Genomic DNA, 10910 nt, shown 5'->3' with positions numbered 1-10910 from the left:
CAAGCTCTGATTTGCTTTGAAGGTGAAAATTTGCTCCGTTGTTACTGCAGGTGTAAAAGGGCTCACGTATTCACAAACAGCCTTGTATGCTTTACAGGGAGACCAGTAGTAGGTGCAGTCCTCCTGAGCAGCACAACCTGCCCAAACACTTCCCATGGACAAAGGGGTTTAGCAAGATCTGCAGCATGGGACAGACTTTGGAGAGGATGTTCACTTTGATGCTTTAGGAAAATAAGGGTTTCTAACTTTGTCTCTTAGTGCCCAGGGATCTCTCCCTTTTAGCTGCTCCATTTCTTTATCCCTTGGTGTCAGGTTGAAGCTTGGCGATGGCTGACGCGCAGCACTGACGACAGAACTGCATCGGAGGGGCAACTCACGTGGAAGTTTCAGATGCAGCAGCACATCATCCCATCCTTCAAGGGCACCTTCTCCCAGGAGAAGAGTCCTGGATTTCAGCACCCTTAATACTCCAGGTAACTTGGAGGATTTCAGCAGGTGCTTTGCTTGTCTCCAGGTACTTGACAAGAGCACAGCTGCTTTACACTTAAAATACCCCCTCATCATTAAGCTTAGGATCATAGCTGTTAAAATGCCACGATTTTACAGAGTGTCATAACCTGCTGTATCTGCCCAAGCAAAACCATTTCTGATGGGGCAAAAGTAAGATCTGACTCCTGGAGTATCAGAAAGGCAAGGACTGGTGGCTCCCTTCTGGAGTGGAGGTAGGACACCTGATGTCCTAGCGCTCCCCCCACAACCATCCCCCTCTTACCTGTATTAATTACCACCCTACCTGGTAAAACAAGCTTCCAGCTGTGTCTCTTCTCCATCAGCTTCTCCTGGTAAGGGTATGTCACAGCAATGCTGCTTCCCACATACACATCTCACCCCCCACACCCTATAGGGACACACAGTTCTGTCACACCACACAGCAGTAACCCTGTACTGCATCCTGCCTGTCACCCTCACTCTGCAGCTCCTGCCCATGAGCTGCCAGGAGGGCTGGTCTGTTAGAGCTCCCCTGCCTGGCTTTTATGCTACATAAAACTCTTTTCTATTGCCTCAACTAAATGCCAGATAGAAACCACTCTAGTGAGAATCTACACAAGAAGGGCATTTATTTGGGTCTGAGCAAGAAAGTGTCTTGATGGTGACCTGATCTCTTGTTACACCCCAATTTATTTACAGGCATAGCCCAGCAAGTCAAATACTTCATTCCAGGCATGAGAGACAGTCTGAGTTGCAAAAAGGAATCAAGGAGGTGGGATGGAAAAAGAAGACACTTTGGCACAAACTCACGAGCAGTGGAGATCTGTTACCAACAGGTTAATTTTTAGCCTTAACCTTTGAAGCATTAAAAGTAAACAAGTAATAGGAAGCTTCTTCTTCCTTTCTTAGACAAGGGCTATTTGGAATTCACTGTAACCCTGTGCCCAACTTTCAGCTGGTTCAAACTGCTACAAGCTCTATGGCCATCACTGTGGCCAAATCCACGTTACAGCTGAGAAACCAGCCCTGGCATTCTGCCACTGCATGTAATTATACAGGGACAAAGAAAAGCTCAGGTTAAGGAGCAGCAGTAGGTTCCAGTCAATTATGTGGTTTAAACCCATTTTCATACGTAATACAGCCAAGAGCTGAGGTCAGCAGAGCTGCAAATTCAGATTTCTATGGTTCTTCCCCTGGGAGCTTCCACTTGGGTTTTGGGACTGTAAAATACAAGATTTTAAAGAACGTATCCAGCTCAATAGAAATACCATAATTTATTCTGTTTGTATAAAAAAAAAGTTATAATCATGTAACAAAACTATGTCTTCATAAGAAGAAATATATTATTTCACATCATAAATAAATCAGCAAACATACAACCCTTGGCAACTCAAAAAAGCACTCGCCTGGTGCTTTCATGTCAGTGCTTGGGAAACAAGAAGAGCTGACAGATATATACACACAGGATTATAGTACCAAAAAAATACTGAGGTATTTGGTTTCTCTAGAAATGAAACTCTAGGTTTGTGAAGGCAAAAAACCCCAATGCACTACTGTAAAAATAAATAAATAGGACTGTCATATAAAAGGGGGACAGCATCAGTGTTGCTCAAAGTGTCCAGGAACGGGAATACTGGTGAGCATGCTACTAAACATGGAGCAGGCTTAGGACAGACAGAAGACAAAAAGGAACAGCTCAAGAAGAGACAGTGTCCTTTGATATCTGTGTAGACATCCAGATACTGGCTTCAGAAGTCAGTAGAACAGTCAGTAACACCTAATTCTCTGGCATCAGGTGAGCTCCTCTCCATTAATGATACTGTTCTGGGATGTATGGATAGTTCCCCACAAAACACAAGTGACTGATGACACTGTCCCTGTAGTTATTGCACTTCTGAGACAGTAAATTTGAGTTCTGGCCATATTTTCACTCGCTTTTCAGCAGCTTGGGGAAGTGGTGATGGGGCTCTGGAGATAGCTTAAAGCACTGGATGAGGTGTGAACAGGGATGGAGACTGGAAAGTTAAAGACTGTGGTGGTCGATGCTCCTCTGTCCAATACTGACATAGCAGGGCTACCAGCTTCTGCTGAGCAGTTGGGGGCAAGGACCTGCGACTCAAACTGCAGCAGCTGCCCCATGAAGCTGAAATTCGGGGAGATGATGCTTCTCCTCTGCTTCACAAACTCAAAGGCTTCATCCAGTTTGACTCTGTTGGTCCTCATGAGGTAAGCAAGACAGATGGTTGCTGACCGGGAAATGCCAGCCTGGCAGTGCACAAATACCCTTCCTCCATCATTTTTAACAGAGTCTGAAAGAATGAAAATACACTGTTAGCAAGTATGTCCAACTGCCTCCAGAGGTGGCAAAGCACAGGCTCCTGTTTTACATTTCTTTAATCCATCCCTTCCTTAGCCTAATAGGTTCACCGGTGCTTTTGAGACAAAGAGAGCCTTTGTCCTGAGGGAACCAACAGTCTAGCTATTTTCATTCTGGGCTCCAATTCCAATTATACTAATAGTTCCTCCAGGTCACTTTAGCAGTTCTTGCAAGATTACTTTAATTCTGATCCACCTAAATTCACTAGCTCTCTGCAAGACCAATGCCTCTTGATTCAAGATTTCAAACAGCTTTGCGAAGCCAAGATTTCTCCTCAGAGTAGGATAAAATAAATGGAAATATTCCCCAAGTATATCTCCCTAATAGAATTAAATTCCCCAGTCTCAAATGTAGGTTTTACTGGGGAAAACAATACCCAAAAATCACCTCCCAGGGTATAATACCCCAGGAAAAGAACAGACTGTAAAGAGAGCTCATTTACCTATGAAATCAATCGCCTCGTTAAACCAGGAGCTGATATCTGCCTTGTGGTTGTCCTCCACAGGGATACTTTTATACTGGTAGTGCCCTTCGAAGTGGTTGGGGCAGTTCGCTGATACATTGATTAACGCCGTGATTCCCAAAGCATCCAGCATGTCTTTCCGGGAGGCATGGTAAGCGCTGCCCAAGTAGAGGAACGGCAGGATTTCCACCGGACCACCCTAGAACGGAAGGGACAACCGGTTAACTCCGCTCGGGAAGCTGCCGACCGCCTTCCCCCTCCTCCCATCGCCCGCCCCGCGTCCCGTCCGCCCCTCCCGCAGCTACCAGCCCGGCCCCGCTCACCTGGTCGTAGAGCGGGGTGCCGCAGGAGCTGCACCCCGAGTCGGCGCTGCCGGGCGCGCTGCTGGCGCTGAGAGGCAGGCTGAGGCCCGTCGGGGCGGCCGGCTTGGTGCAGAGCTCGGAACAGGCGGACGAGAACGCTTCATAACCTCCTGCAGGGGCAGAGGGGACAGAGAGGCGCCGGGTGAGCGCGGCACGGCCGGGGGGGCGAGAGGAGCCCCAGGAACGGCGCTACCGCGGTCCCCCCTCCCCTCCGACGGCTGCCAGGGCGGTCCCGGCGCCACTCACCCTTGAGAAAGCAGATGCGGGCCCCGCGAGCCTCCCTGCAGAGGGTGCCGAGGGCCAGCAGCAGCGTGCTATCGCGCTTGGGCAGCTCCAGGTCGGCGCTGCGCTCGTCCAGCAGCACCACGGTGTGAACCAGCCCCTGGCGCAGGCGGGCTCGGAGCTCCTCGTTGGGGACAACGTGCTCCAAGGCCAGGGCGCCCTTAGCGCGGCGGCGCACGATGGTGCTGAGGCGGACGTTGCAGGAGCCGCGGATGTGCGCGGCGTTGAAGGAGAAGAAGGAGCGGCAGTCGAGGACGAGGCACTGCGCGGCGCGCTCCTGCAGCAGCCCTCGCAGCGCCTCGCACTCCAGCGCGCACACCCGCAGGTTCACCATGGCGGCTCCGGCCGAGGGAAGGAGGGAGGAGGAGGAAGATGAGGAAGGCGCGGCCACTGTTGGAGTGCCCGGTGTCCCGCGGTAGCTCAGCGCAGCGCGACCCGGTCGGGCCCCGCATGCCCGCACCCGCTTTATATAGGGCCGCGCCGCCGGGCCGGCGTTTTCTCAATGGAGCCGCGTCACGTGGGCTCTCCCGAAGACGTCACCTTGGCGGCGCGCCAGCGCGGGCGCGCCCAGCCTCGCCGGCATGACGTCATGTGCCGCGGGGCCGCGCGCCCGCGCTGGCAGAAGGCGGCTGGGAGGGGGTGGGCGCGCGCACGGCGTATGTGCACGCATGTGCGTGCACATATGGACACACGTATGGACACACGTGTACGTGGACACGCGCGGGGTACTACACACACAAACACACAGAAACATGTATACACGTGTATAGATGCACACATAGGCACACACAAGCTCCTATGCACACAGATATATATACACAGAGATAAACGTATACAGGTGCTGACACACGGATATACATATACATACACACACGTATACGTACACACATCAACATGCCTGTATTATGCATACACACGCTTACACGCGCATGCACATAGATAAATACAGAAACGCATATATGTGCACATACAAACACAGGCATGTACACCCATACATGCGTATAAACACCTACAAACACACATGCACACACCCTTCATCCACACACACCCCACTCCCACACAGACATGTGTCCTGCACAGGTGCCATAGGGCTGGGCCACCTCACTGCTGTCCCTTGTCCCCTGCCCCACAGGGGCTGGGCTCGAGGACTCACTGGGGCTGGGCAGCCTTTGTCCGTGTCCCCCAGCGCTGGCTGCTCCCCCCTTTCCCACAGAAACCAGAGCATTGCCGGGGGAAGGAAGCTGCTGGAGCAGCAGTGCGGGGGGATGTGAAGCCTTGGGTGTGGGCATGCTTGTTCTTCTAAAGAAACAAGCATACACATATGTATATTTGATTCATACATAGACATATATACATGTACAGACATAGCTACACTTACATATATATGTGTATACATATATTTGTGTATATATATATATAATGTAAACACACACTTGAGAGCTGTTCCCGTCATGGCTTATGTGTAAGGAAAAAAATGTAGTAGACCTGCAGCCCAGGCAAAGTTCATTTTTCCCACTGAGAACACAACCAGAAGCTGGGGCTGCCAGTAACTGGCAGTGGGGTACTGGGACCTCTTTTTCATTCTCCCCTTGGTCGTGCTTCAGCACTTCCCAAATGTTTCCTTTTCCCTGTGTGTGACTGGCTTCCACCAGCACGCTCGGGTGTTTTCTCACTCAGGGCTTCCAGTCAGTGCTGCTTCCTCTTCCCCTGCTCCCCGCAATGCCTCTCCAGCCACAGCTGTCCCCAGCGCCTCCTCCTGCTTTGGCCCTTTTCCCCCAACCCTTTCCCAGCAATTTCTGTTCTGGTCACAGCTCCTTTCAGTAGTTTTCTGGTTTAACTTCCCTTCTTCAGCTGCTCTTTTCAGAGGAGATCTCTCCCTGCCACATCACGGCAAGACTTTCCCCATCGTCCATCCCCACCAGTCTCATGGGCTGCCAACCATCACTCCTCAAATTTTCCATCTTCTCTCCCACCAGTGTCTCCCAGTCCTTAAAAACCTCAGATCTTCTCCTACCAGCCAGGCTCTGTATGTGTCCGACATCTCCTGGGCTTTCCAGGCCTCCATGGGGGACCAGGAGGAGAGGGCACAGGGAAGGGCACGGGCAGGTGGGTGCCAGTGCTGCCTCACCTGCTTATCACAGGATTGTCTCTGCTCTGCTGAGCAGGGGACGGGGCGGGGGGGGGATTGCCAAAACTGCAGCCTCCAAGAGAATCTGTTTTTTCATCATGTTCCTTAAAAATAAACACGGGATTGCACTTTTCGTTCCATTTATTTATTGTTGTTCTTCCAACAGTGTGTTGGAAACAGATTGTGAGAAACACTCATACTCTTCCGTGCTGGGAAGTGACTCTGCTCCACCACATCGTCACTCACTCTGTTACTGGGACCCCATTGTCATCCACAGTGGATCACTGGACGTGAATCATGGAGTGAATACGCATCCCTCTGCACCACGAGCACATGGGAAGCGGTCAGGGAGTGCGGGCCATGCCTCAGGCAGCAGTGGACCTGCCTGTCCTCCTGTGGTGTGCTCCGAACCAGCTCCTCGCAAGACGTGATACCACTGTGACACCGCGCTATGGATAAGCTCTGGTGACCTTGCGCATCGTCTGTCAAATACCAACCCACCCAGAGTTTTCTAAGGAGCTGCACATCAGGAATCATCAGTGATCGATTTCTTGCCCAATTTTGCAGCAGGTTGAAGGCATCACTTGTAGGAGCACAGGAGGGGCAAGGAACCTGCTCAGCCACAGCAGAGAAGCCCTGTGGGGTTAGGAGCTTGAATGCCCTTCTCTAACCAGCCAAAAGCCTTGTGTATTCCCAGAGCAGCAGCATGGGTTGGGAGACTCCACTTGAATGCTTTAAGGGAAAGCAGTGTTTTTCATGGTGCTGTGCCACTAGTGCTGTGCCACTAGTGCCTTGTTAGTGGGAACAGCCAGCCCTGGCTCACAGACACGGGTGTCCCGATGCCACTGACAGTCTTGTCCTAAACTCTTCCATGTCCCACACAGAAAACAAATCTAAAAGACTGGGTTTTTTGCCCTCAGTTTGGCAACTTCATTTTTTCCCCAAGTTTGGAGAAATCGCCGTATCTGACACCTGCACAGGCAAGTGAGAATGTGCTCTCAATGACAACCAGTCATGATGTTAACCAACATCATATCATATAAGTATTGTATAGACACTGTGGGCCAGATACCTTGGCTTCTCTGAGATGGACAAGGAAGACATCCAGCTGAGGCCATTGTGCAAAGGGAATTTGCCTCCACAGCAATGATAATTGCTCTTCGATGGACTTATGTAATTATGAGACTTTTGAATCTGGTCTTGTTTACACCCAGTGCAAATCAGGAAGAAAAATATTCATCACATGTGGCAGTGTGTATTGAATCACTTATAATCCTGGACAAGCTATTTCCTTGCTTTATTTTTGTTTTCTTTTCTTAAATAAACCTGCCATAAGAATGAAAGAAAGGAAAACACAGAACAGGGCTGAAGTGGCTTTTAGGGGCTCACTCTGGCCTGAATGACTTTCTTAAGGGTTAGATTTCCTGCCTTAACAAAAGCCAGGAAATACAAAATTAACCCCTTCCTCCAAAACAATCCGTGTTTGCACTAAGGCCACAATGTCTTTGTAAGGGTAATAATAGAAACAAGAGCATGAAGTGTGGGGGTGGCAGGTGATGCTTTGATTTGGACAGATGGGACCTACTGCTGCCATTCGGTCCACATTATGCCCTGGGTTTAACAGTGCCCATGTTGCTGTGCCAAAATATGTCCCAGTCCAAAACAAGAGGAGAACCCCGTGAGTGTGAGCCCTCACTCATGGCATCAGGGACTTCTTAGGAAAATGACTTCATGGCAGTTTCATCATGTCGCAGCTGAAGGTGTTGTCTTTGTCTCAGCAGGACCAGACACCTGGATGGCTTTCTCCAGAGGCCGTGGGTCTCCCGCTGAAACCTGGTTGATGTTTATCTCAAGGGGTAATAGAGGGTTGCAGACAGCTTCTGCATCGACTGACACCGATGCTAATTTGTTAGCAACTTGGTGGCCAGTGTAGATAACCCCTGGACTGGAGCTGGCCCACTGCATAAACCAGTTACCCAGTAATACCGGTTATTCAGGCTTTTTAACTAGGCATTCACGGCCAAAATCAGCTCTGAACCGTTCGAGCGAAGCCAGAATTGCAGCACCATTGGACCCAACCTAGGCCTCGCTGCCTGCAGTGCAAGTTTTGTCTGAATAAAGATATGAAGGATCAAGCCTCAACACTTGAGACACAGAAAAAAAATGCATGTGGGAACACTTGGAAGCTGTGCTGGAGGCATTTCTTCAGCATGTGTAACATTTTCTCCGAATTCAGTTTCACAACCCAGCATTTCCTTTTGTAAATATTTGGACAGATTTTACGGAGACACAGATTCACAAGAAACAGAAGGAAAAGAAGGAAAGATAAATGGAGAGAGAAAGAGGAAGGAAGGAAGGAAGGGAGGGAGGGAGGAAGAAAAAGGAAAAGAAAAAGGGAAAGAAAAAGGAGCAAAGGAGACAAAGAATTCAGCAATGGAAGGTTACAATAAGCAGAACGCAAACAATGTAGAATTGCTGATGACTCATACTACAATGAAAACATTATTTTTTATGCATTTAAATACTGAGATTTAACCCTTTTGCCAGGGTTTGGCTAAGCTCAGACTGCCTCAGATTCTTCACATTGGAGTTGATGAGGTGGGGGAATGGGGAGGCAGACAGGTCAGTCCTGACAGCACAAAAACCAGCTCTGAGCTGGGATCTCACTCCCGGAGAAACAGGCTGGAAAACCTGGTATGGCCTTATTTCTGTGTGCCATGTCCAGTGTGTAACTATTTCTTGCTGAGTGGAAAATAGTTGGTGTAGCTGCTCGGGTATTTCAAGTGGGAACACATCCTGGATACAGATGTACATTGAGGAGTATGGAAAGCCCCTTTTTCCCAGCCTTGCCTAAGGAAATCTCAGCTCATTGCTTCCCTGGCCACCCCGAACCACTGGCTTCCTCCTCCTGGGGCTGTGGGCAGAGGTGGGAGCACAGCAGGCACTGGCAGCAGCACACGCGTGGACCATAATGGTCACTCCCTGTATTCCAGACCACGATCCCATCTCTGCTGTCCTATCAATGCAGTGCCATGAGCTCCTCATTGCTTCATGATGCCGCGGGCAGCACGCCACGCGCTGCCAGCTCCACGGTGTGACAGCCCCCGGTGCCAGCCCCACACTGCCGCGGGGGACCTGCCATCCGCTCTGCATCTGCCACTGGGTTACACGACCCGAGGCACCCAGACAGCATGCGTGGATGGCACCATATGACCCCATACATGTGTGTGTGCCTGTCACACAGCCCGACATACGGCATCTCAAGGCCTGAAACCCAAGACACTCGAGATGTCTGCCGCATGGACAGTCCCCCGTCATAATTTTGCCAAGTGGCTCCATGTCTGCTTGAGCAGCTAATGCAAGTCAGTCCTGCTTTCTCTTGCAGTGACTCACCGAGCTGCCTGGGGCAAGTTGCTTACTGCTGCGTTTTAACATGATTACAGGCATTAGACAGCCAGTCTGGGATACAGTGGATTTGATATTCAAAATCATTAAATACCTGCCTCCAAAGGAAAATCTCTGGGAATTAGTGGCACTGATACACTTCACAGCGCTGGGATCGGCTTAGTGGGGCAAATGGTTTAGGCAATTTAATCTTACATTTAATTGCTTCTATTAATCTGCTATGAATCATGCCATGCGTTAGGCATAAGGGTATTTATTCAATAAAATCACTGTATTTGTAGAGTTCTTTTATTTCAAGATGAAAGGTATTAGATATATAATAAAATATACTTATGGGAAATTATTCTTCCTACAGCTTATATATTTTCTCTGTAACATCCTCTAATGGCTAGCATGGCAAGGCAAGGCTTCCGTGGGAGGAGGGAGAATTTGAATAGAAAACAAATGACGTACCTCGCACCAAGAGGCAGGGAGAGGCGTGCTCTCCTCTCCAGACACATGAGAGCTGGGGTTATTGCTAGTCATGTGATGGCAGTGTTTTGTGGGCACAGTGACTGTGTATGAGCTTCACATTCCCAGAACCATCCGCTCTCATGAAGATTGAGATAAGAGCTGTGGAGGCACTGCCTTTTGTAGGTTGTTCTGTTCTTTTTGTCTTTACAGGGATGAAGGCTTCACAAATGTACACGGCACATGGGAACCAACAGAAGGGCAGAGGGGATGATTTTGAGCATGGGGTTACCCTGGCTTGTGCCCATTAGGATCAAGCAGAGCTGGTACAGCTGGAGTCTGGCATCTTGTTACCTGTCCTGCAGGGAGAGCAAAACCTGTTCTCCATTAGCTACAGCTACATCTTTTCCCACCAGCCCGTGGATGCAAGGGTCTGTAAAGCCAGTGCAACCAGCTACTGTGGGAAAGAGTTTCATGCTCTAAGTCCCAACACATACTAACCGTTCCCAACTCAAGAATAGCTTTTGGTGGATGTAGGCAGCTTGGAATAATCTAGGACTGTCAAGGCTGAAAGGTGCAGAGGGGATGGAAAGGTACTTCTGCCTCCTCCTGAAGTCCTGTGTGAAGGACAGGATTCAAGGACCCAGAAGGGAGGCCCTCCCAGCGTGCTCACACTGTTCTCTGCACCATTTCTACCATCCTCCAGGTCTCAGTTTGTCTTGCTAATGGTGTTGAAAGGGGTCATTTGCTGAGGGGACAGAAGGGGAGGATGTAACAGCAAAAGCAACTGTAAACTGTGTGAAATAACATGAGGTTTATCAAAAGCCACAATTCCTGCATTCTTGGACTATGGAGTAACTCAGTGTTGAGACCCAAGAGCGACACTTCACAAGAGGATGTGAAAAAGAAATAAGGCTTTTAAGGGAAACAAAGCACAAAGAAATTCCAGTGGAT

The 10910-nt window shown here is 49.7% G+C and overlaps 1 protein-coding gene across 1 annotated transcript; it reads right to left on the bottom strand.

Moving 5' to 3' along the window:
- Positions 1–1744: 1744 nt before the first annotated feature.
- On the bottom strand, positions 1745–4397 carry DUSP1 (dual specificity phosphatase 1). The gene is made up of 4 exons (XM_057409786.1): positions 3938–4397; positions 3653–3801; positions 3309–3528; positions 1745–2798 (listed from the first exon to the last, which is right to left on the bottom strand). The coding sequence occupies exons 1-4, from the start codon at positions 4305–4307 to the stop codon at positions 2428–2430; spliced, it is 1110 nt and encodes a 369-aa protein (XP_057265769.1). The 5' UTR covers positions 4308–4397; the 3' UTR covers positions 1745–2427.
- Between the last annotated feature and the right edge of the window lie 6513 nt (positions 4398–10910).

The sequence above is a fragment of the Pezoporus wallicus genome, unplaced genomic scaffold, assembly GCF_028554395.1.
Source record: "Pezoporus wallicus isolate ANWC-B61680 ecotype Strahan unplaced genomic scaffold, APGP_CSIRO_Pwel_v1 contig_4309, whole genome shotgun sequence".
Taxonomy (NCBI): domain Eukaryota; kingdom Metazoa; phylum Chordata; class Aves; order Psittaciformes; family Psittacidae; genus Pezoporus; species Pezoporus wallicus.
This window is presented reverse-complemented; position numbering and strand designations above follow the sequence as displayed.

Coding starts and splice junctions, on each gene's coding strand:
- DUSP1 (XM_057409786.1), bottom strand. CDS start 4,307: ATGGTGAACCTGCGGGTGTGCGCGCTGGAGTGCGAGGCGCTGCGAGGG. Junction 3,802..3,937: donor CCGCATCTGCTTTCTCAAGG/GTGAGTGGCGCC, acceptor CTGCCCCTGCAG/GAGGTTATGAAGCGTTCTCG. Junction 3,529..3,652: donor GCACCCCGCTCTACGACCAG/GTGAGCGGGGCC, acceptor CTTCCGTTCTAG/GGTGGTCCGGTGGAAATCCT.